Genomic DNA, 25,590 nt, shown 5'->3' with positions numbered 1-25,590 from the left:
ACGCCGTGACAGAAGTCGATTCACCAAATCAAATACAGAATGAAACTTTCCGTCACACCTTTCTCACCTCTCCAACATTGGTACATTTTTTTTTCTTTGAAAATGATTTTAAACATTAAAAATGTCAAGGCACCTCAAGACATGATGTCAAAATTTGCAAATGAACTTGCAGGAAACCAGAAAAGAAATAAGCCTGATTTCTTTCAAAAGCATGGGAGGAAAGCAATGAGCAACAAAAGATAAAAAAAAAAAAGCAAAAAAACAAAAAAAAAAGGAAATTACCTAAAAAAAATGAAAATGAAAAAAAGTTTTAAGTTAGTTTTCTAAATGTACTATATTTTTGCACTTAGTTTTATTACCATGTTGCTCATTGCCTTTATCCCCATGTTTCTGGAAAAGAAAAAAATACACCAAAAAGTTTAACAAAAATAAAAGAAGACGTATTGGCCAAAAATCAACATGGAATTAATCAGAAGTGCAAGAAAATTACCTGGGGGGAAAAAGGGGGGAAATGACCTGAAACGGTGATTGTTTAATGTCATAACAATACAGACTTGGAGGAGACATGTCCAAGAAATGTCCCAAAATGTCCTCAAAACATCCTCAAAATGTCCTGAAGTCCTAAAATCCTGGAAATGTCTTAAAATCTTAAAAATGTCCTAAAATTCTAGAGAGTGGAGCCGTGTTAAAATCTGAGAAATGTCCTAAAATTGTCCAAAAATCCTAGAGTTGCAATCCTAGAAAAGTCTAAAATCATAGAACTGTTTGAAAATTCTAGAATTGCCCTAAAATCCTAGAAATTTCCTTAAAACACCCTAAAACTATCAAAATGTCCTAAAATCTTAGACATGTATAGAAATGTCCTAAAATCCAAGAAATGCCCTGAAAACATCCTTACATCCTAAAGTCCTGAAATCCTGGAAATGTCCTAAAATTCTAGAGAGTAGAGACATGTAAAAATCCGAGAAATGTCCTAAAATTGTCCAAAAATCCTAGAACTGGCCTACAATCCTAGAAAAGTCTAAAATCCTGAAAAATGTCCTAAATCCTGGAAACACATACGTGGCCTCGTTGGTCCCAGCAGATCTCGAGTGCTTGCTGTTAAATGTCTGAAGAGGACAGAACAGGACGAGACTCGCTGCTGGACCAGAACTGAACGTGTCAGCTGCTGAAAACTGGGTCACAACCCAAAACTTCGAATCTGTTATAACTGAACAGCAGGGAGGAGGAGGTGTGAATCCTGACTGGCTGAAGGAACCAGAGATGAGAGAGGAGGAATCAGGAAGGAGGGGGGGAAGAGGAGGAGGAGGAAGAGGAGGAGGAGTATAACATGAGAGATGAGGAAAAGGGTGAGGAAGAGGAGAGGAACGAATTTCTTTAAATAGCTGTAAAACAAGAAGCTGAGGGGAAACAGGAGAGAGGCATTAAGACACTCGGTGGGTTTCCATCAACCCTAAAATTGCGCAAATTCAAATTGCGAAACATAAATGCACCTCATGGAAACATGTCATTTCAAAATAAACTACCGTTTATTGCAAAACAAATGTTATGTTCACTTGAGGTGGTGTTTCAGGTGACTCAGAAAAGACAATAAAAATATCTGTCAATCTGGAATACTGACTTTGTTTAAATGCTTTTAGCAAATGTTTAATCAAAACTGAAGCTCTCAACATCATATACAGCAAGTTCCCTGCAGCTTTGTTTTTTAGACAGTCGGGTGAAAAATTGAATTAAAATGAATGAATAAAAGTAGCTCCCTGAGGTTTTTCAAAGTAAAAGTTCCTCCAATGCGGAAAGTTAGCATTTTCCATTAACCCTCAAATTGCGCAAATTGAAATTGTGAGCGATACAAATAAACATGAATTCCTCAAATTTGGAAAAAACTCCCGTTTATCGCCTAAAACGTTTTTATGCTCACTTGAGGTGGTGTTTGATGCGATTTGAAAAAGACATATTTTGCAAAACTGCAATGGAAACACTTTATTCGCTTTTATAGATGATGTGCAACACCAGGTGGCAGTAATGCCGTTTTATTGATGCAAACCGCCATTAAACCCAAATAATAATAATAATAAGTAGAAGTACAACAAAGATCACATGACATTTTACAAAACATGGCGGGGTATGTGTGGACCATAGAGGAAGTCTGGATACAGACATGGTTTCAGTCTACAGTGATAGTGATGTTTCGCTGAGGTTTTGATGCTAACAAAAAATTCTGTTTTACTGATTTACAGAAGAATTGTCTGGTGTATGTCAATGGGGAAAAGTCTTTCTGGGCCCCTGTGCATCAAGTGACCCACTCTAATGGTGTAATTCCACTTTTGGCCTCTATGTAAAATTGGTGTCAACGCCTGGCGCACTCCCTGGGGGCTTGGTGTGGCCGGAGGAAGAGGCCGAGATCTTCTTAACTCTTATACGAGACAAGAAATTACGGCGACATTAGGATAGAAGAATATGTAGACTATGTCTTTAATGTTTTTTAGATTGGCTTTAATGAGCGGCTGCAATAGAAATAAAGCTGCTAAAGTTATCTCGCAACTGTGTTTTATCAAAATTTCACAAATATCGCTCAAGTTTTACACAAATCTCTACTGGAAAAGTGTGAGAAGTCTGACTGGTTTACTGAGCGGGCAGATGGGGACGGACGCAGAGACGTGACGAGGTGTAGAGAAGGTGGACAGCTGAGGGGCTGAGGACGGGTGGAGGGAGCCGAGGAGGAGATCTGAGCAGCTCAGAGAGGAGGAGGTCCATGATGTGTGTGTGTGTGTGTGTGTGTGTGTGTGTGTGTGTGTGTGTGTGTGTTGGCTCCATGCTCCTCTCAGATGGCGTTTATTCACACACTGTCTGCAAGTGAACAGGGAGGATTGTGGGTAAGGACTGCAGTTGGATGTCATGTCCGGGGGGGGGGCGTTAGAATTCGTGCATGTGTTTGTGCATGTGCACCGTACGGCAGTGATACTCAACTTAGGGCCCGCGGGCCAAATCTGGACCCCAACGATAAAAAAAATAAAGTGACTGACACTGTGAATAGTTTTTGTCCTTTTAGTGTCCATAAGGTGTCAGAGACATAAAACAGCATCAGAATACAGCTTGTTTGACAAAAGGTCCGAGCCAAGACACGAATGTCCTAAAATCCTAGAAACACCATTAAATTATGAAAACAATCCTAAAATTTGAGAAATGCCCTAAAAATCCTGGAAATGTCCTAAAATCCTAAAAACATCCTTAAATCCCAGAAATGTCCTACAATCCTTGAAACTTCAGAAATCTGACAAATGTCCTTAAATCCGAGAAACATCCTAAAATCCTACAAACATTGACCTTTGACCACCAAGATCCAATCAGTTCGTTGTTGGGTCCAAGTGGACACTTGTGCCAAATCTGGAGAAATTCCTTCGAGGTGTCCTTAAGACGTTATGTTCAGGGAGAATGGACACGGTCTGAACGTGTTCTTATAAAACACCAAACTGGACCTTCTCTTCACTTCTCCTCTTCATCACTCCTCCGATCCTCTTCCTCTCTGGTGCGTTCTTTTCCTTTCTTCCTTGTATTTGCCTCTTTTTGTATCTTTGCATCTCTTCTCTGACAGCGCAGAGATGTATTTTTCCACAGATAACATGAACCTGTGAGGGCACCTGAGGACAAACGCATTCTGAATCAATACTCACTCGTTCATAATTTAACTGCCTTTGGAAGCAGGTTAAAGAAAACGGCCCGTGGATGACGTAAACAGCGGCCGCCAGCTCCCCTGAGACCTTTGTAACTTTACACTTTGGAAACTGCAGATTTGATTGTACGGTTTCGACCGTCAGAGTGCGAGTGGACAAGGCCGTGATTATATTGATTTCCTGCTTTGTGCGCCGCAGTGTACCTTAAATAAAAAGCAGCTCATGTGGTGTACTGTGATTTCTCTGAATGATGGATCTCTTCTCTAAATGCGTCTTTCTCACTCTGTTTCAAACCCAAATTGTTGCCCAACGAAAGGAAAAATATGTTTCATATTCGAGAAACATTTTAAAAAATGCATTAATATTTTTAAACAAATTTAGTTAAGGATTTAGCGTAATTATAATGACTGGATTATTACATTTTAGAGCTAAAGAAATGCTACTATACTTAGTGCACTAATCCCAGTTACTGAAATTTCAGACCGGAGCTGGAATGTAACTAAGTATATGTACTCAAGTACTGTACTAAGTACAACAATATGAGGAACTTTTATGTTACTTGAGTATTTTTTTAACCTCATGCCACTCTCCACTCCAGAGGTAAATACTGTACTTTTTACTCCACCACTATTATTAGAAAACTACAGTACAAATCAAGATGTTTGGGCACAAACCATATGAAAGTATGTAAGTGCAGCTGAAACTATTAGTCGATTAATTCGAAAATTAAATGGCAATTAAGAATTCAATAAAATAATGTAAAGAAGATGCTTATTGTCTTCCCGTGTTTTTTTTTTGTGTGTGTGTGTGTGTGTTTGTGTTTAGAAAATTAGAAATTCGGCAGTTCCGCTGAGGTTTGAACGGGTTAAACCGGTCAAGCAGGTGTGTGTGTTTTGATCAGGGCAGAGAGAGGAGAGGAGTCTCCCTGCCTCTGCAGCGCTCCTGGTGTTGGCAAGCCGCCACTGCAACAACATCCATCACATCTCCTCCTCCACCTCCTCCTCCTCCTCCTCCTCCTCCTCCTCCTCCTCCTCCTCCTCCTCCATGATACCCGAGCTCACCGACCAACCTGCATCCGCGCTGTCTTGTAGCCAGGCTTCCCCAGCTGTTCCGCTCTACCTCTAAGGAGCCTGCGCACTGGCCACTCGTCAAGTAGAGGAAACCAATAGCGCGTCTGCACGCGCGAACCGGGAGAGAGGGAGACAATACACACACACACACACACACACACATACACACACACGGAGACAGTGAAAGCAGACGGGATGAAGCACGGGCGCACGGACTGTTTCCTCCGGTAAACAAGCGGAGCAGGAGCCTGGACATCACCGGCGGAGAGCGGAGGGGGGGATTTCGGGGACACAGCCATGGCGACGGGAGGAGGAGGAGGACTGAGGCGGAGGAGGAAAGCGGGGCTCCCGGGATTCTGCTGGAAAACCTGCTACTTTCCCATTTTGTTCTGGGTCGTCTCCGTGTGCGGAGAGGAGAAGACGCTGATTGTGGAGGTAGGCGCAAACATTCAGAGGAGAGTGAGGGTGAGGTGATTTCTGCGCTCTTCTCTCCTCCTCTCTGCTCCCTGGATGTTCAGGCATCCCTCCTTTCTTCTTCACTCCGTCAGGTCCATGCTGGACGCGCGCAGGTTGGAGCGGAGTCGTGCGCTCCTCGGGATGTTTTTATGCGCGTTTTTTTATGTTTTCACCGTTCCCGCGTCTCTCGCTCTCTCATTCTGCCAAAGTGACACCCACCCTTCCTGCGCGAGGGGAAATAAAAGATTCACTAGTTGGCGAACTGAATTAATGAAAGCAGATCAACAAGAGAGCTGCCTCGCGCTGGTCTTTTGTTTTCGGACGACGCGCGCGCGCTGGACCCCTCCAGCTGCCGTCCAGTGAATTTCCTAATTACAAACAAAGGTGGCGTAATTGCTCATCAGGTTTAATTGTTTCCGTTTGTTTGGAGGCTTCGTTGGAGGGATGAATAATTTGTGCCTCCGCTGGCTTTCGGCGGAGGGGGGAGTCAGTCCAAGATGGAGAGGTGCCGGGTGACTGTGTCACACGTCCACACCAGAAGCGGCCTAAACACGTTGTTTGAGTGATTCTGCTAATTGCACTTGTTCACGCTTGATTTGGGTAATTAATCCCACCTGCTCTTGTGCGCAATTGGAAACAGGCGGTGGACAGCGAGGGTTAAAACCAGCCTGGACCTCTGTTAAAAAAAAAAAAAACACATAAAAAACAACAACAACAACAACAGAGGAGCCAGGGATTTGGAGCACGTTTGTTTATTCTTTCAAATAATTTTTTTTGCCTTTCAAATCGCTGGCTTTTTTTCCTCCTTTAAATTTTTGGTGATTTTAAAAAGTTTTCGCGTTTGTATTTTTTATATTTAATTTTTTTGACATTTTGTTTTTCACCTAAATTTTCTTTTGGAAGTTGTTTTTTTTTTTTTTTGTTTCTTTTACTTTTTGGCATTTTTTTTCTTTGAAAATCTTTGGTGATTTTTTTTCTCCTTTGGATTTTTTGGCAATTATTAAAAACTTTGGGAAATTTTCATTCTTTAAAAAATATTGGGGATTTTTTTTCTTTTACCTTTTTTGGTGATTTTTAAAAAATTGTGGCGATTTTCTTTTTCTTCAAAATTTTGTCAGTGTTTTGTTTTTCTGAAAAAAAATGTTGTCAAGTTATTATTTTTGGTGATTTTTTTTTTTAATTTAAAAGAAAATATGCCTCCTTAACCTGTGGGCACACCAACATAAAAGTTGCCAAAATTCCACTATTTACCACAGCCAGAAACTGTAAAAAACAGAAATTATCGTTGGATTTTTAAAATTACCACAGTCTTTGAACACATCATGTGAGTCACTCAGAGAGACTCCAGCAAAAAAAAAATAGTTGTACCCACTAGCCGCCCCCTTCCTCTGATTCTGCTAAGTGCACTTGTTCATGGTTGATCCCGTTAATTAATCCCTCTGCCTCTTGTGCACATTTGGAAACACACAATGGACTGCGAGGGTTAAAACGCAGCCAAACGCACATGCAGATGATTGTGTGTTATATCTTAGGTGACTCTGTAATGAGCTCTTAACCCATGATGTCAATAAATAGCTATCAGCATGCAGGCAGCGTTAAAGTGAGCGCTGCTTTCATGTGTGCTGAACAAAGCATCTCCACAGCCCCCCTCCTCCTCCTCGCTCCCCTCACCGAGTCCAAATATAGCCTCCCTCCATAATTTATGGAAATGGCAGGGAGTTGGAGCAGAGAAGAGGAGATGGGAAGAGGTGCAGACATGATGGTTTTAAAAATTCTCCTGCACATGATGGTCTGTCGTCACGCAGAAACTTCTTTGTTGATGGGAAATGAAATGAAGCTTGCAGTGATGTTTCCTCTGATCGTCACAGCAGCGTGCGAGGCTTTGTTTGCTGAATATGCATCACACCTCGTCTGTGGGTCAGGCGTTGTGAAATCGATTGCTCTCAGAAGTCTCAGGTCACGGAGACCTGATCAGTGGTGTTTTATTTATTTATTTATTTCGTGTTGTTGTTTGTTTGTAAAGCTAGTGACACTTTCATTCAGACAAAGGAAGCGCCTGTGGCTGCTGGGCTGAGCGTGGCTGCTACAACAGCCAGGGTTTGTCACGCCGCCGTACAAAGGATGAGATGTTTTCCCTGAGAAATCATAATCCCCTCAGAGCTGCTGTCGTTACATGTCATGCTAATGTGGCCCCACACTGAGGTGCTGTGCAGTTTTTTGCCACAAATCAGGGTTTTATTACAAAATGTTCTTGCTGAAGAAGGTGTTTTTTTGAAATCCGACACTCAGTATTGAGCTCGTTGCATAAGACAGTTTGTGTGAAAATCAGCTCATCTGTTGATTGTTTTCTTGATTTATCATTTTATTGAAAATGCCCCAAATTCAACCCAGAAGTGACTTCTTCAGACTGCTTTTTTGTCCAGAAACCAAAGATAGCCACACAAAAATCTGATATATAGCCACATATGCACATACATCATAAATGTTGGACATATAATTTGACATATGTTGACATATTTGATATTTATGTATTTGTTTCACACATATATTTCAACTTATATATGTAAAAATTCTGCAGAAAATATTTGAAGTTTTCCATATTAGTTGACATGTGCATATAATAGATTCCATTATTAATTTTAAGGGCGAATATCTGGCAGAAATATTTGTTTGGTGTAAACATACATTCATGATAAAAATATCACATTTCCAAATACCCCGGTATCGATATGCGATAATGAAGGTTTGCTGTGCTTTCACAACATATTTATACAATGAGATAATAAAGCAATATCCAAAGTTTGGAAAATAACATCACCTTATTGTAATGCATCCTTTAAAACCAGGAAAAGACAACACTTATATGATGTTATATCTAAAATTTAAGATGATATCTAGTTTTTGACAAGATCTAATACTGATATACTGCCGATCTATGTATACATACATACATACTTAAAAAATCTTATTCACATGCCAGCACTATAAAACCATTTCCACTGGTTGTTTAATCATTTTTAGAATGGTTTATGTTTGGTTTTTAGTTGAACCTATTTACGTCTCTTCACAATTTGGAAGCTGAAACTCGACAATGTTTGATTGTTTTGCTTGAAAAATGAATAAAAAATGTCAAACTAATTGAACTTCTTGAATCATTAGCTCTTCATTTATTAACAGCACGCTCTACTTTTGCACTCTCATTTTTATAAGATTCCAAATTTCAAATCCACATTTTCTTCTGCACATAAACTGAAATATAGTAAATGTGCACAACATATGCTTTCGAATTGCATGAATTTGTGTTTTTACATGTTTGGCTATATTAACTGTGAATGCAAAGTAAAATAAATTAGGATTTTTTTCTGTTAAAACAGCATAAAAGTTTCTACTTCCATCTCTTCCAAACAAATTATATCATCTTTTTTTCTTTTTTTTTAAACAACCAAGCCTCTCCTGTGAAGTCACAGCCAACCAATCAGAAAGCTGTCATCCTGGGATTTTTTTTCACAGCATCAAGGTTTCTTTGTGTGCGCAACGTGGCTGCATGGACCACATGAGACGGTTTTATAAGACGCATGCACTCTTGATGTCCTGATTTTGGCCCCTAAGGTTCAGTGCAACAACAAAGATGTGACAGTTTTGAAAAAAAAAACCTCAAAAAGCTCAAATGTTGATCTCAGCGAAGACGGAGGCTGTTGATTTTAATCGACACCAATTGTTAAATGCATCCCTCAAAGGGTTTTTGTGTGCAGGTCGTCTGCATGTTTGTAAAAAGCTCTGGTCGTCATGGGGACGCAGTGGTTGCAGATGCTGGGATGCTGTCAACATTATTGTAAACTGGTGTTCTTGTTTTTGATGGTTCATATACTGCATGTCTGTGCATGTTTTAACCGTTTGCAGAAAGGATTCTGCACATGCAGTTTTTAAGCAGCAGAGATTTGTTGGTGACTTTGGTTGCAGACGACTTGATGTTACGTGTTTTGATCGTGTCTCAAGCGTCAGTGTTTATTTGCTTCACTTGCCGCCGTGCATCATGTTAAAGCTTTTAAGACGAGCTCTTGTTCTGGGTGCAATGAAGTGTGGAGCTCAGAGTTGTTGCGATAACATCTTTAGTTTCTGGGAGTGAACTTCTGATTGTGATGTCTGCAGAGCCACACACGCTGCAATGTCCGTCTCAGACACGTTGTTTGAGCGTCGTCACATGCAGGATTCATACACATTTTTAACAATAAATTTCTACGACTTTGAGGCAAATTCTGGGGATCACACATTCTCTGAAACGACCTCCTTATTGGTTCATTTACATCACTGTATAGTAGCATTTTAAAATATATATTATTTTGAAAAAATAATTCATTCAGGACAGGATTAGAGCTCAATATTTAACTTAGGGACTGTTTGTTATTAATAAAGGGGAGGAGGTGGTGCAGAAAGGGGGGGGGGCATGTCAAACATCTTTTTAAGCACTGGGGAGGGACGTTTTATTTTGGCTTTAGGGAGCAACATACAACTTTAAATGGTTTAATTTGTGAAGTTGATTGATTGCGGCTAGAATTGTTTTTTTATTATATAGTACAAGCTATGCAATTCACTGCATTGATATTGATTGATTCATCGATATATTTGTTTTTTGTTGAATGTTGTATGTACCTCGACACCATTAAAAATGAGGGTTCACTCTCAATGTGCATTTTACCTTTAAAAAAAGGAAGTTTTGTTTTTTCTCTTTGAAAACTGTTGTTATTTTTTAAATAAAACCTTTTTTTAAATCACCAAAAAATGACACAATTTATCACAGCCAGAAACTAAAAACCCAACATATGGTTGTATTTTGAAGTTTTCAGCTGTCCTTGAAGACATCATGTGTTTCTATACAGGTGAATAAAACAGAATTCCATAATTTTTTCCAAATCCTACAAGATATATTGAATTTCGCCCTCCACAGGTAGTTTATGCTCCAGTTTTAGCAGCAGGAACACAAACGCCTGTTTTCTTGTTGATGTGGGATGACATCAGCTGCGTTTTGTTTGTGTCACAAAGCGGCGCACAACACAAGAGCTGTGTCAGTCGCTGATCAGCGCCACACCGAGCCATGAAACATCACATGACCCCTCATCCTCACCTTCAGGTTGTTGCAGTGACACAGAGGCGCGTTCGCCTCCTCGGCCGTGCGATCGCAGAGGGGAGCTGCAGGAGTGAGGGAGGCGCAGCGGACACGCAGACAGCAGAGAGAGAAAGCGAGCAGGAGGAGAGGGAGGCGTTGAGCTCTTTGTCTGACTCACTGCTCTGTGCTCCTTTGTCTGTTTGCCTGTTTACACAATAGGTCAAAACCTACTAATGTTTGTGTTTTTTGGACGGAATATTTTTGGCGAGCAGGTATAGACAACTGTTGTGTGGGCTGGAGCTGTTGTGTTGCCGAAAAGCCTTTTTGTGCAGGTTGTCGCACGGTAGATAAACACAATATCAGTGATTGTTCTCATGCTGTTAATTAACTGAATGATTAATTGATTAAGGGTCGACCGATATTGTTTTTTTTCAGGGCCGATACCGATTATCAGTACTTTGAACCCTGAGTGAATTGACAGGAAGAAAGCAAAGAGCAACTTAAGAAATGTCCCAAAAATTAGCAAGATATTAGTCAAAAGTTACAAGAAGTAATTTAAGTAACTATAAAGTTACCCAAAAATAAGCTCAAAAAATAAAAAAAAAAGAATTATATAAAAATAATAAGCATGAAGGAATAATAAAAAACCAAAGAAATTACATTATAAGATGCATAAATGAATGTACTTGTTTAATTTTATGTAACATCATTTTAAATATAGAATTAGAGGCTCACCGGAGCTCCTCACCATGATGCCGGCTCTCATGCTGCGTCATGTACTATTTGTGTAGTTCAAGTCGCTCTGTCAGTGTTTGCGGACTGTTTTTGTCTTTTCTGTTATCTTCTCGCCTTTCTTTCTTTCTGACTTCTTTCAATGTCGCCTGTCATGGAGCCTTGGCTTCATCTTGTTTACACGAGCGAGCTGTCTAGTCTCTGACATGAGGTAAGACGTTGAACACGTAATGATGTGACACGTCCAGCAAGCAAAGTCAAAAGTAGACTACGTCCTCTGTTGTTCAAAAAAAGTATTGCGGTTCATTTTTCATTTTACTGATTCAAATCTCGCATATTTTGTACCGATTTTTAACTGCCTCGCGATGCATCGTTACATCCCTAGATCCCATACATCAAGTTTCATAGTCTCACTTTCATGCAGCTGGAAAGATGTGCAAAACAAAAACTAATGTCATGTTGCTTTGAGGAAGTCATCGGAGTGGTGTTTGAATATTCCGTCTGTATTTCACTAGCAAGGACCACACCTCAATCGGAATTAATTTTAACAATTTATTGACGTGAATGTAGATTTGGTATAAACATTGATGTTGGATTATTGGAATGGATGGTTGAGTGCGGTGTGGGGAAGCTTCGGTGGGAATCCGCCGTGGCTCCCGGGCACGACAGACCCCCAAAAGCGTGCATTATATGATAGAGGAAAAAGCCGATTTGAGATCTCTTAGGTCGGAACGGACGTAACGGTGATAAGCTTGGGAGGACCATCTGCCCATGATCTGAATAAAGTGCTCCGGTATACCGCTGCGGGAAGCCGAGGTGGCAGCTCCGATTCTGAAAGAATGTCCGGAGTAATTCATGGGAGAGATGCCTGACAATGACGGGACCTGACGGAAGTGTTGGTGGAACCAGAAGCGGGTAACCACCTGGCCGGATTCAGATGCAAACCGAGGGTCATCTTGGGATTTGCTTTGTGACGTCCGGAAATGTAAGTAATTGGAGAGAATAAGGAAGGCGTTTAGAACTGATTGAATGTTAAAGTAGAAGACGGGAGTGGGTTGGCTAGATTGGTTGGTTTTGGTTCTTTTTAAATAATAAACTATGGTGTCGTTAGAGAAAAAAGGTCTGAGAGGCAGGCGTGCCGACGTGGATCGTATCGAAGGGTCGAAGCAGTGAATTCTGAGCATCTGAGGAAACTGAAGAAGGCGAGAATGAACATTGCCTCTAGAGTTTGGTTGACGTGAGGTATGCTATATCTGGAGCGGATGGTGTGGATACAGCGTGAGTTTGGGCTGGTTCTTAGCGTGAGAGGCCTCTGAGCAGTGAGGTGATCTGGGGATGACCATGAGCTGGCCATGACTAACGGTTAGGAGTTTAGAGATGAACGAAATGCCGCTGAGGTAGACTTTGATTGTCTGGGTTTTAAATTCCCAAGACAGGATGCGCGAGGGTGATGAAGCAGGTTAAGGTGATGAGATCAAATGAAGGAAAAGTGATGTTATGCATGTCGTGAAAGTTGTGGAAACAATTCCAAGCAGACCGATATGGAGAGAGAGTCGCATGGGGACAGGCTATTGATGATGGTGCTCTGAGATTCCAGATCAGGGCCATGAAAGCTGGGTTTAGAATACTGAAAGGCAAGAAAGGCAAGGTCGAATATAGAGGAACCGGAGTCGGGTGTGCATCTACATGAGGAGCCAAGCTTCTGAACTTCTTTATTTATGATGTCAAACTACTGCGAGATTGTCTGAGTAGATGAGGACAGATAGGCGACTCCATTCACGGCCCCATAACATGGTGGCGACGATGATGGGGTAGATCTCAAAGAGAGCAGATAAAGTGACCTGGCAGTCTCCTTCCAACTCTTGGGGCCATTTGCCTACGAACCATCTTCCATCGTAAAAAAAAACCCCAAAACCGGCAGACGGAGCCGCGTCATCGAAAAGGTTGATGTCATGAGGATGAGACAGGTGATCGTCATAAAAGGAGGAGATTCGTTTCCAATCGGCGAGAGCGAAGTGGTGCGATTGTAGAGCATACGCGGCCGGGGGCACCGATACCCCGGCGCCAGAATTCCCATCATGAAACGAATGCTGCAGTCACTGAGGTTGAGCAGTAGAGGGCACCGGCAGCCCGGTGCCAGGTGCCCCAAGGGGACAGAGCTGCTACGGACGGCAAGGAAGAGCAGGATGTGGCGCTGGCATCCCGGTGCCAGGCGGTCCAACATGAGCGGGCTGCTCAAATTGAGGAGGGAGAACAGTCGAGGGTGCAGGCAACGCGTCGTCGAGAATCCCAGGTGAGGTGAGCTGGTGGGAGTGGGAGGGCGCCACCGACACATCTGACGCCTCAGGCAAAGCCGACCTCCGCAGCTGGCGGGTCTGAGGTGAAGCGACTGCCGCAGCCCCAGCGCCCCGCTCTTGCTGAGGTTTCTTCCTTTTTCTTTTTTTTTTTTGGGAGTTTTACCTTGGGTGATGTGAGGGTCTAAGGGCAGAGGGATGTCGTAAACTGTACAGCCCACTGAGGCAAACCATGTTTTGTGATAATGGCCTCTACAAATAAAACCGACTTGACTAGACTTGACTTGACACGCCAGAGGCAGCATGTCCCCGCTTCCTATTCAGCACGGTCCGCCGGAAGTGGTTGAAGACAAACCGGCCCTTTAACAGAGGTGCTGACGTCATGGCGCACGACGGGAGCCGCCGTGATGACGTCACCCGGAAGAGCGCCGATGTTGACAGAGCAGCACTCAGATGTCAGGATGTCAAAAAGCTTGTTGTCAGTTCTGCGAAACGGTATTCCCCGGTCTGCAAAGGCGGCCGGCAATCAGGAGACCTCACATCGCCGAGCCGGAAGAGTCGAGACAACGACGGGAGGCCGCCACCGTCCTCCGCGGCGATGGAGTAGGAGAACCGCGGCGGCGCAGGGCTGCACGGGGGCGACCGCGTCCTCTTCTTTCCGCTGAGGGTGGCGGACCATGAGATGCAGAGGAACCATCGGCCGAGCCGTACATCTGGATGGTGAGCAGAGAGGAGCCAGGTGGAACACGGACCAAGAAGGGAACCGAGGGCCCGGCGGCCGGTTGCACTGCCGAGGTCGGCGTCTCCGGCACGGATGCGACAGAGAAGTTGTCGGCGTCGGACCCTGAGGACGCCTGCACGGCCAGATGGAGACGGTGAGGGCCATCGTCACGACTTCGACCGAACAGGTCGTCATCCGACGGGGACAGAGAGACAGGATCCATTATAGGGGTGAGTGAGCGAACCGCAGCCGACCGAGAGCGAAACGCCACGTGGTGTGTCGGTACGCGCTCGTGCAGAATAACGAGAACGAAGGGGGAGATCGGGTTAGGAGGATATTTAAGCCGGAAGAGGCGCGGTTGAGGTAGTAGAGGTGTGGTCCTGCTCCTGAAACTCTGCTATATAGCTTCACTTGATAAAATAGAAAACTGAGATGCAGGAAAAAGGCTGGATTTGATTTGAAGCAACTGAACTTTAAGAGACTTTGTCCAAATGGCAGCGTGTACCTGCCAGCATGATGACGGAGATGATGATGGTAGAACTGAAGATGATGATAACAACAACAGTGATGACAGACTTGATAACAGCGTGAAGTCATCTTGTTGATGAATAAGAGTCATGACTATGATGGAGCAAATGTTTTGTGTGATGGTGGAGGTGAGGGCAGCGCGGGCAGCAGAGCTGATGCTTTTATAAGATGAAAGTGTGTTTCCAAACCTCTCTGGGGCTTTTTTTTCTGTCTGTTTTTCTCCTCCCTCCCAAGAGGAGAGGAGCTCGGGGAGAAAGGCTGCTCCCTGGGGTGTTGTAAACATTACATTACACCTGAGAAATGGCTAAATGAGCCTGCGATGCTGCACTTATCAGAGCGGTGTGTGCACTGTGTAGGCGGGTGTGAATTCACGGCTGTTACTAGTAGTCTTAAGCTTTGTCCTGATTTGCCGTCCTCTGCGTGAAGCACTCACACACGGACTTCACATTTGCGCTTATTTTGCCACTGATGGATGGCGTCATTGTTTGACAGTCCTTCCTCTCTCTCACTCTTTATTCATCCATCTCGAGTTTTTTTTTCACTCCATTGTGTCTCTCGCCCACCCACTCACACTTAACCGCACACTCGGCACAAGCTGCAGCTGTAAATAAGAGGAGTTGTCATTGTGCATTTGATGAGGGTATTGTGTTGTTTGTGAGCAGCGAGCCAGGGACAAACTACATTTTGAAGATCAGTTTGAAGTGCTGAGAAGTAGGGAGGCGGCGGATGGTCGGCTCAGCTGAACTCAATCAACCTTCCTCTTTAAATAATTAACACGCTTTTCAAATCTGAATTTTATGATATGCATCACTGCCTGTTGGTCGCTCTTTTCTGGCGACTGCATCGCTGCACAGTCGAAGTTAGTCTTGGGTCGTAGGGATGTAAAAATTCACTCAACCCACGATTCAATACGATTCACAATACTGGGTTCATGATGCGATTTTCTCACGATGAGATTACAGAAGAATTATGCCTGAAAACTATTGTATGAATTTTTTCAAACAAAAATTATACAAACTACAGCATTTTCTCTTCTTTTCTATAAATTAAAGATTCCCCTTTTATGTATTGTATTCTCGTGCATTTGCTGTTGACGTTCCAGAGAGCCTGTATTTATGACAATCTTGAAAAACATAGCTTTGGGATTCTAAATGCCCTGTTGTACTATAACCATGATATATGCCTGTTAAATGCATTGTGTCTTTTCAAAATACTCTTATTTTTTCAAAGGAAATGTACAGTTTCTGCTTTTTAGATGCATACAGTTTTTCAAAACACTTAAAATGTCGGTAAAACACCTTGTATTTACTTGAAAAATCAAAAGAAAACTCTGAGGCCCTCTCTTTAAAATGCCTTTATTTTCACAGCGTGGTCATGTAGGACTGCATTTCAGCATCAAGCATTTGTGTGATTTTAAGGTTCTGACTTAAAGGTTCTGACCCAAAGAGCACCTCGACCACACTGACCTGCAGACCTCATATTTTCTTTTTAATCCTCCTGCAACAAAAGGTTAGGTTCAGAGTTTTCAAAAATGCTTTACATTTCATAGGGTTAGGGGAAGCGAACAGCGGGCTCGTGGGTGAAATGTTTTTGTGCGGCTGTTGATTAAATAAAATCTCCTCACACAGTGTCGGCGAGTAAAACAGTCTTTATGAGGCTCATATACTGTAAGTCTAAACCTGTTTATGCACTGGAGAACAGTGCGTAAATTGTTGCATTACTGCACCCACTTGGTCCACCTTGTTAGTATTTCCTTCATGGTGATGTTTCCTGCTGAGTCTCTTTTAAATGTTTTTGCCATAATGTGACTGGTTTTAAAATCAGCATCACCTACATTAAGCAAAAAGTGTAAAAAAGACGAGGAAAGAAAAGAGGACAAGTTGTATAATACTGCAGCAGGAGACTGAACGGCGGCAGAGTCGAGATACTGAAAGGATAAAGATGGAGAGAGAGGAAAGAGAAGAGAAGAGCTGAGGGGGAAAGTGAGACAACAAGAGATATACATTGAAGGAGGCAGAGAAAATGGAGCCAGAAACATTGACATGCAAAGCTGCAGACTATATGAAGGCGAAGGCAGAGATTAGTTTGCACACAATAATGAGAACAAGGAGGGAAGAGTGGACAGCAGGGAGGAGATAAGTTTGTCCACAGTCAGCAGGGAGCATTCCAACATGTCCAGAGACAGACTGAATAAGGGAGCGTTAATGTTTTTGTTTTCTCGTTCGACTAATGGGAAAAATGTTTCTATGACTCTGCGACGGCGATAGTCATAGCCAGAGGCGTTGTGTTTTCGGGTTGTCTGACCGACGTTCGAGACCGTCATTCTCGTGAACGCAAGTTTCCTCAAATATGGCAAAAGTGTCCATTTGGACTCAAGAATTAATTAATTTTTTTTTTCTTTAAATTGTTCAAAGGTCAAGGTCACTGTGACATTGTCTACATTGTCTACAAATTTGGCACAAACTTCACTTGGACTAAATGATGAACTGATTAGATGTTGGTGGTCCTAGGTCAAAGGTCAAGATAACTGTGACCTTATCCGTCTCATTCTTGTTGTTGCAGTTTTCGTTTTGATTTTAATCTTTTTCTGTTTCGTTTGTTTTATGTGTTTGAAATAAATATCTATCAAATCAAATTGTGATTAACATAATATCTCAAGAAGACCTTGAGGGAATTTTTTAGAATTAGACACAAACGTTCACTTGGACTCAACAATGAACTGATTAGATGTCAGTGATCACGGGTGAAAGGTCAGGGTCAATGTGACTCATTTTCACAAATACAATATCTCACAAATGCCTTGAGGGATTTTTTTTTCAAATTTGGCAAAAATGTCTACATGGACTCAATGTTGAATGGATTTCGGTGTTCAGAGGTCAGGGTCACTGTGACCTTGCATCCATCTCATTCTCATGAAAGTAATATCTTAAGAAAGCTTCAAGGTAATTTCTTCAAATTTTACACAAACGTCCTCGTGGATTGAAGAATACACTGAGTAGAATTAAAGGTTTTTTGCCAAAACTTTGCTTATAATACAAAATCTTCATACAGATGTCTCATAGGATGTAATGATTAAGTGATGACAAAGGTCACAGGTCAATGTCACTGTGACAGAATATCCCCATAAAACACTTAATGGTTTATTTGTTAGCTGGCTGGTCTGTTTGGTTATTTGTCAGTTTGTTTGTTGGTTTGGTGGCCCGTGCGTCTGTTGGTCTGTTTGTTTTGGTCTGTTTGTTGGTCATAGGTTAAAGGTTACAGTCACTGTGACCTTGTATGTCTCATTCTTGTAAAAGCGATATCTCAAGAACACCTTGAGAACACCTTCTTCAAATTTGGCACAAACGTTTGAGTGGACTCAATGATTAACTGATTAGATGTTGGTGGTCATAGGTCAAGGTCATGGGATCATGGTGACCTTACTCCGTCTCATTGTCATAAATGCAATATCTGAAGATGGCCTTGAGGGAGTTTTCTCAAATTTGGCACAAATGTCCACTTTGACTTGAGAATGGGCTAATTTGAATCTGGTGGTCAAAGGTCACGGTGACCTCATAAAACAGGTTTTTGGGTATAACTCAAGAATTGATTCACTCAAAGGACAAATCACAGCTTGAAATGCATGTTGTTCTTCTGAACAGCTTCCAACATAGTCACAACAAAATTTTCAGTTACCCCTCACCGATTTTCCCCAGCATGGCTCACATTATTTATGTATTATGTTTTCTTCTTATTTCTCTACTTTCTAAAGGTTTATGTCAGAAGCAGGAGAAATAGATTGTGACTTCCTTTGTGCAAACAGGAGAGATAGTGTTAAAAGCTTGTGTTGTCACATTATCACAAGCACAAACAGCAAGAACTTAACAGCACGAAAAGAAAGCCATTGTGAAGGATAAACAGGACATCGGTTAAGGGACCCTGCAGATTACTTTTAATATGCAGCAGAGCGCATGCTTGCAGCACATAGAGCAGTAGGTTGCAGCTCTAGATTAGAGTCCAGCAGCGCAGTTGAGCCTCACAACACGAGATACTGAGCAGGTCGGAAACGCAAGTGCAACTCTAATTAAAAATGAATATCAGGCAGGGCTCTGTCTGTCTCTGTGAGCTCTCTGGGTGCGGCAGAAGGACTTGGAGAGTGGATTACGTTTGATCACTGGTCGCGCAGGAAGAGGAAACAATTTCACACCGAGATGTGAATTTAATTGTTCTTTGTGCCTGCAGCTGATGCAACTCATCCCCGTGTAGCACCATGATGTTCATTACAGTAATTGAAATGTTGTATTATGTCAGTATTTTTCTTTAGGATTTTTATATAACTGCGCTGGCAATAACTGTGGCTGGAGGCATCATGTTTTTGTGTTGTCCATTTGTTTATTCATCCCATTCTCCTGAACGTAATATCGCAAGAACACCTTGAGGGAATTTCTTTAAATTTAGCACAAATGTCCACTTGTAATCAAGGACAGACAGACTTGTTGTTGGCAGTCAAAGGTTGTGGTCACTTTTATCCTGTCTGTCTCTTTCCTGTGAATGCAATATCTCTAAAAGGCTTTGCGGCAGTTGCTTCAATTTTGGCACAAATGTCCACTTGGATTTAACAATGAATTGATAAGAATTTGACGTCAAAGGTCATGGTCACTGTGACTTTGCATCCGTGTCATTCCCATGAACACAGTATCTAAAGAACACCTTAAACAAATTTCTTCAAATCTGACACAAACATCTGCTTTGACTGAAGTATACAAACTAAATATCCCAAACTTTAAATTTTGGCATTAATGTCCACTTGGACTCAAGAATGAACTATTAGATTAGAAATTTTTGTTCAAAGGTCAAGGTTACTGTGACTATGTCTGTGGCATTCTACTGAAGGTGATCAAAGCTACCTTGACCTTGCATCAGTCTGATTCTTATGAAAGTGATCACCTTTCAAGAGCACCTTTTGGAAATTTCTTCAGATTTGACACAAACATTCCCCTGGGCTCAACGATGCATCCTTGCATCCATCTTATTCTTTTTAACACAATACCTGAAGAAGGCCTTGAGTGGGTTTCTTTAAATTTGGCACAAATGTCCACTTGTAATCTAGAATGAACTGATTAGAATCTGACGGTCAAAGGTCAAGGTCACTTCTTGAACCTTTTGCAGCTACCACGTGCCAGACCATAAACAGCAGGCATACAAGAAACACAGACTGAAAAAATGCAAATGTAGCGAGGCAAAACGCCAAAGAAAGGTTAGTCTTGGGTCAGCTTTTACTTTCACTTTTGCGTGTTTACAAACAGCAGCCAGTAATCCTGCAGAGTGAACCTCGAAGTCCTGCAAAGACCGTGAGGCTCTGAAGAGCTGAGTGCAGCTGCAGAGCGGGGTGATAACTCTCTGGGTTTGTCACGATGAGCGACACCTTTCACATTACACATAGTCATTTGATCTGTCATAAATTTAAAAATATTGATTATAGAAGCATCGTGGCTGAACTTCACAGAGCAGTAAAAAATGAAAAGATGACAGCTGTCTGAAGCACAAGCAGAGTAGAAGTACTTCCCACGTCCTGCCATCCATCTTTCAGGCCTCCTCTTCTCTTCTGCTCCGTCCATCCGTCAAACCTCCATCGATCTGTTGATAAATCTGTTCATCCATCTGTCACTCATCACTCCACACTGAGCGTGCGCCTCACAGCTAAAACCGAGCCCTCGCTGCATCCTGAAAAGTTTCACCTTGAAGTAATATTAATGTGTGTACTTTACACAAACACATCGATCATATAGTTTTTCTGGTGATCAGTTCTTCACCGATGTGTATCAGTAAATCTCTAAATCTCGCAAAACTATTTTGTAATTTCAAAAAATATATATGTTTAAAATTTTTGCACAGAATTATAAGTTTTCAAGCACTTTTTTATGTTATTTTCCTATTCTTTTTTTCCAATGTTTTTCTTTTTCTTCTTTTTTTATTTTTCAACGAATTTCTTGCCAATTTTTGGGCTATCTTTGCAAGTTGCTCATTGTCATCTTCCTATGTTTTGTGTTTTTTTTAAGAAAGATTTATCAGCTGTGTGGCATCTCCACTTGGCGCCGGTGTTACATGCTGTAAATATAGTCGAGCTCCAGGCTGGTGGTGCAGGCTATTTACTGTGAGACGTAACTTGAGAGATGTTGTCTGCAGAAATTGTGTTTCTATTCATTCATTTCTTTGTGATGTTGAGCTGCGTACTTGTAGAACTGGAGTTGCGTCCGCTGAAGTTTTTTGCTGTGTCTCGTTACTGAATAGAGGATTGTGCTGCAGAGCAAAGTGTGTGTTTCCTCTCACTAGTTGGTTCAGAGCTGTGATCGTGGTGAGCAGCAGATCTGCACTGTAATGGCTTTCTTCAACGTGTTTAATGTTGTCTTCACTCTTAACAAGCTCTGCTGCCGTCACGAAACTTTTAGGAGAATCAGTTCCCCATGCTGTGTTTCTGTGGCTGTCGTAGCCTTGATGTGTAGTTCCATTTTTGAGGAGGCGCACTCCAGCTTCAGCAGCTTTGTGCGTGCGCTCTGTGTCTTTGCTGTTATAATCTCAACATACAAACATAAAGATGATAAAATGTGTCTTTGACAACGTACCAGTCAGATTCTTCACTTCTGCTTCTTCTCTTTCCTTTCTTTTCTTCTCTGACCAGCACAGGCATTACATCCCTCTCTTATTTGCCAATATTCTCCTCCTTCTCCTTTTTCCAGAGAAATCTAACTTCCCATGCATGAAAATAAAGCAAACTTCAGTCCCATGCTGAACTTCCTCTACAGGAATACGATGGTGGATCTACAGCAACTGCTTAAAGTTCAAAATTTTGAAAATTCATAGCAAATCACGTGTATGGCCTATGACTTTGCAACTTTTACTAGACTGAAGATACAAAGATGCTTAATTCCAACCTCGTACAAGTTACAAAGTTTTTTGCTCTGTTTTTATCAAAATCTGTGAAACTAATTAAACCTGTTTCCTCCCACGTTTTATTTTTTGTTCAGTTCACACTGAAGTACTTCTGCATCTTCAAACTGCAAAACTTCAAATGATCCAAAATTGAGCCCACAGTGCATCAAAATGCATCACTGTAAACAGCTAATGCAAAGTCTCGCTGAATAAAGCTGTATAGTTAGTGGGAAAAACACGGACAATATTTTGCTGTCCGGGTAGATGAAATGTGTATGATTTTAGATCTTTTTGTCAAAAACAGATTTTTTATTTCACAGCATTTTGATTTCTGCACACTTATTCCATAACACACAATGAAGACAACATTTTGATCCTACTTGGATTTTCAAACATTTTTGACTTAATCTCATTTTGCTCCCTCAAAATGTCCAGTTCTGATCCGTTGCTGTGCAGAAGCTATAGTTTTTTAAAGCATCTATGTATGTGTGTGCATATGTGCGTATGTGTGTGTGTGTGTGTGTTTGTGTGTTGGTGGCTTTACATCATCTATATCCTGGCAGTCATTGATCGGTGTGTCTGCCAGCATGCGGCCACGGTCCTTTGTTGTGTGTGTGTGTGTGTGTGTGTGTGTGTGTGTGTGTGTGTGTGTGTGTGTGTGTGTGTGTGTGTGTGAGTGAATGACGCATGGAGTGTTATATGACACCACAGACATGAGGTCATCGCTATGAGGCCATCACTCCCACCTGACTGTTCCTCAGGGTTTCATATGACATAAACCTCTGTGTGTGCGTGCGTGCGTGCGTGCGTGCGTGCGTGCGTGCGTGTGTGTTTACTTAGAATTAAAGATCATTTCTCCATTTTTTGTCACTTTTCTGAAGCTGGTTTGCGCTGGCAACAGTCAGAGCGAGGTACTCCAGATCGGGGATCCCCGATTGCAGCAAAGGAGGGGCGGCTTGTGTTAAATCGAGTAAAAGGAGCAGATCAGTGAGGTGCATCTCTAGCGAGAGAAGCTCCCCTCTGCTGTGCTGTGTATTATTTTGTAATTTTAACATGTATGTATATGAATTTTTGGGCTGGGTCACAACAACAGTGCCAGCATTGTCAGCAGCAGTCATGGTGAAAGTCTACTTCTTGGGAGGGGTGTAGATCACTGGTTTCATCACGATACGAAATTATATCAATTCTTTAGACAACAGCACAATATTTGCCGATATTACGAAGTCTGCCATGACATGATAATGATTTGATTCAATTTAGAGGCCTGTGATCGATACGAGCTGGTGTTATCTGCTCGGGTAACACAGTCGGTTTCAGAGGAAGATGACAACCTTTGTTTTGTCAGAAAAGACAAAAAACAACATTATAAATAATTGTGAATAATTAAAATGTAATGTAAGATGATACAGGATCATTGCTCATTTGGATGGATCTGTGAACCCCTACTTTTTGGTTCAAATTAAAAGCCCTCCAAAAATCCAAAAGCCCAAAAATCCAGTTGAAGTCAAAAAAGTCTATTAGTTTACAGTGTAATACAATATATAAGAAAAGCAGCTACTATCCCACATTGAAGCTCAGCATTTTACTTTGATAACAACTGCAACTATTAAATCAGCATCTTTATCTCTTTTCCTCAGTTAAAAGACAATTCTTCAACTCTCTTAAAACCCACGGGAAAACCTTCCAAACTGCATTGTCATCAAGCTAAAAACAGGGCTGTTATTTCTGGTTTCTGAAAAGTTTGACATTTTTAAAGACAGAGGATCTTCACCCGACAGCGACAACATGCCATTTGGCAGATGCTTTTATCCAAAGTGCCTCGCGGCAACACGACTGCATACATTTGAAGCTTGGATTGCCCCGCTGGGAGTTGAACCCTTCACCCTCGCTGCGTTAGTGCTCTATTACTACATTTCATAGTCAGCATTCCCACATTCCCCGCTCAAATTCGGCCTGTAGTCCTCGAATCCGAAAACCTCTCAGGCTCAGTTCTCTCTGATGAGAATCTGTGGAGCTGCTTTTCCACGAAGATTTCCCAACAATTTGATTGTTAAATAATCATTTCAGTCATTTGAACATTTACTTTTTGTCTTTTTTATATCATCTTAAATAGCTTTGGGTTTTGGAAAAGTAGTAGGGATGCACGATGAGGAATTTTTTTTTCAGTAGATACCGTGAAGCGATCATTTCCTGCTCCTTAGGCTGATAACCGATAATTTTTACTTTTTTTTAATCAAAGTAGAATTACAGCCAGGAGATTTTATGCCTTCACACACCAGTCAAGTTGCATTTGTAGTAGAAAACGTGAAAACTTCACATGCAGAAGATCTCCACAGTCAGCACAGAGTCAACGAGGTTACGGCCAAAAACATGTGAGGTCACAGTGACCTTGACCTTTGAAAATGAAACTTAATCAGCTCATCATTGAGTCCAAATGAATGTGAGTGTCAAGTTTAAACAAATTCCCTCGAGGTGTTCTTGAAATGTCGCGTTCACAAGAATGAGACAGACAACGTCACAGAAACTTTGACCTTTGACCTATGACCACCAAAATTGAATGAGCTCATTGTTCTGTCGAAGTGAATGTTTCTGCAAAATTTGAAAAAAGTCCCCTGAGGTGATGTTGAGAGATCCTGTTCACAAGAATGTGCCGGACCGACATACGAACAAACAGACAGACAACCTGACAGAACAATTGCAATTTTTTTTTAATAACCTAGTTCATGCACACCTCAGGGTAAGAAAGGCGAAGCTGTAGTGAGCAAATATGAATGATTTATTGTTTCATTGTGCAGATCTAACCAAATCTAACAGGCATTGCTATTATTAACGCAACAAAAACACAATTCTGACTCTTCCGGATCTGCGTGTTAATTTCATTTTATGTGTTTATTTATCGCCTCCATCAAATCAAATCAAAGCGTCTATCCGCCGAGCTTCACAGAAAAGACGAGTAACGCTCTCCGCTCCCTCCTGCTGCTGCGAGCAAGACGCCAGGAAGCCAGAAATCAAGCCACCAGTCGGGCTTTTACAGTCTCTTCAGATACCCCCTGAGCCGCCCGCTCACACTCAGCTGACAGATGAGAAACAATCACAGTCGAAAGCTTTTCTCAACATTTGTGACAAATGCATCCCTGGCGGTGAGAGCTGTTGTTGTGTCGCTGCCGAGATGCAGACAGAGAGGGTTGTAGATGGAGGAGGAAGAAGTGTGTGTGTGTGTTATATTTGGTTAGATTTGGGCATCAAAGCCCTTGGGTTATAGTCGGTGAAACATCACAGTTTTAGCTGCTGACAGTGCATCATGTCTTGTGCTTCAAGTCACTGCAACTTTTTACCTTTATTAACCCTTAGGGACAGTTTGGCGCATTTTACCCAGACCCTCAGTCAGCTGAGACAGCTTCAAGTCGAGCAGTTTTGTGGGGTTTTTTGCTGGTCAGTGTGCTGTGCAGTGAACTTTTGGGAACAATTTCATCCTCAGATTTTGCTGAGTGAGTGCGCCTCATGCTACTCTGTCGAGGCTGCAGCAGACGCGACTCTGCACGCAATGCAATGCAGCGGCACTGAGAGGAAGAGAGACTGCATCGCAACGCTCTGAGATAACGTTATCTTCTCTTTCCTGCTTAGAAGTGGTGAATTTACAGCTCACAGCAACCCGATACGACACAGCCTCTGGCTGTTGTTTGACATCTGGTGTCTATAAAAAATGTTTTTGTGCATTTGCAATCTTTGCTAGTGCAGTTATCTTTTTTACTATATCACATGGAAGCTGCTGTCCCATTGAACGTCCTGCTGAGCCCCATTAAAAGGACAAAACGAATCAACAAAAATCGCTGTTTAAGGGACGGTTCTGATTCGGCGGATATAATACAGTACAGCCCTAATATTAACCAAACTGATATGGTTGCTACCACAGTAGTTTTAAATCTAAAAAAGGGACGTGTTGCTTGCTGCTTACTCCAGTCTCTGTCTCTGTGTGTCTGTGTGTGTGTGTGTGTGTGTGTGTGTGTGTGTGTGCACGGGAGACTTCCAGGTAGCATGTAAACACCGGCGTGCAGATACACACTAGGAGCTACAGGCTCCAACAAAGCTAAAAACATGACACCAG

At 42.0% G+C, this 25,590-nt stretch overlaps 1 protein-coding gene across 2 annotated transcripts in view; it reads left to right on the top strand.

Moving 5' to 3' along the window:
• The first annotated feature begins 2,938 nt into the window (after positions 1 to 2,938).
• mmp24 (matrix metallopeptidase 24) overlaps positions 2,939 to 25,590 on the top strand; it is an 82,657-nt gene continuing 60,005 nt past the window's right edge. The window contains exon 1 of one of the 2 annotated variants that reach the window (XM_042495632.2): positions 2,939 to 5,176. In XM_042495632.2, the coding sequence (XP_042351566.2) occupies positions 5,039 to 5,176 (138 nt within the window). In that variant the 5' untranslated portion in view covers positions 2,939 to 5,038. Of the gene's footprint in view, positions 5,177 to 11,592; positions 14,279 to 25,590 lie in introns of those variants that run through there. The other variant, XM_088070932.1, reaches the window with a different exon arrangement.

Source organism: Plectropomus leopardus, chromosome 2 (assembly GCF_026936395.1).
Source record: "Plectropomus leopardus strain MGB_pleo_1.0 chromosome 2, ASM2693639v1, whole genome shotgun sequence".
Classification (NCBI taxonomy): domain Eukaryota; kingdom Metazoa; phylum Chordata; class Actinopteri; order Perciformes; family Serranidae; genus Plectropomus; species Plectropomus leopardus.
The sequence above is the reverse complement of the archived record's forward strand: the minus strand, read 5'-3'. Positions and strand labels throughout refer to the sequence as shown.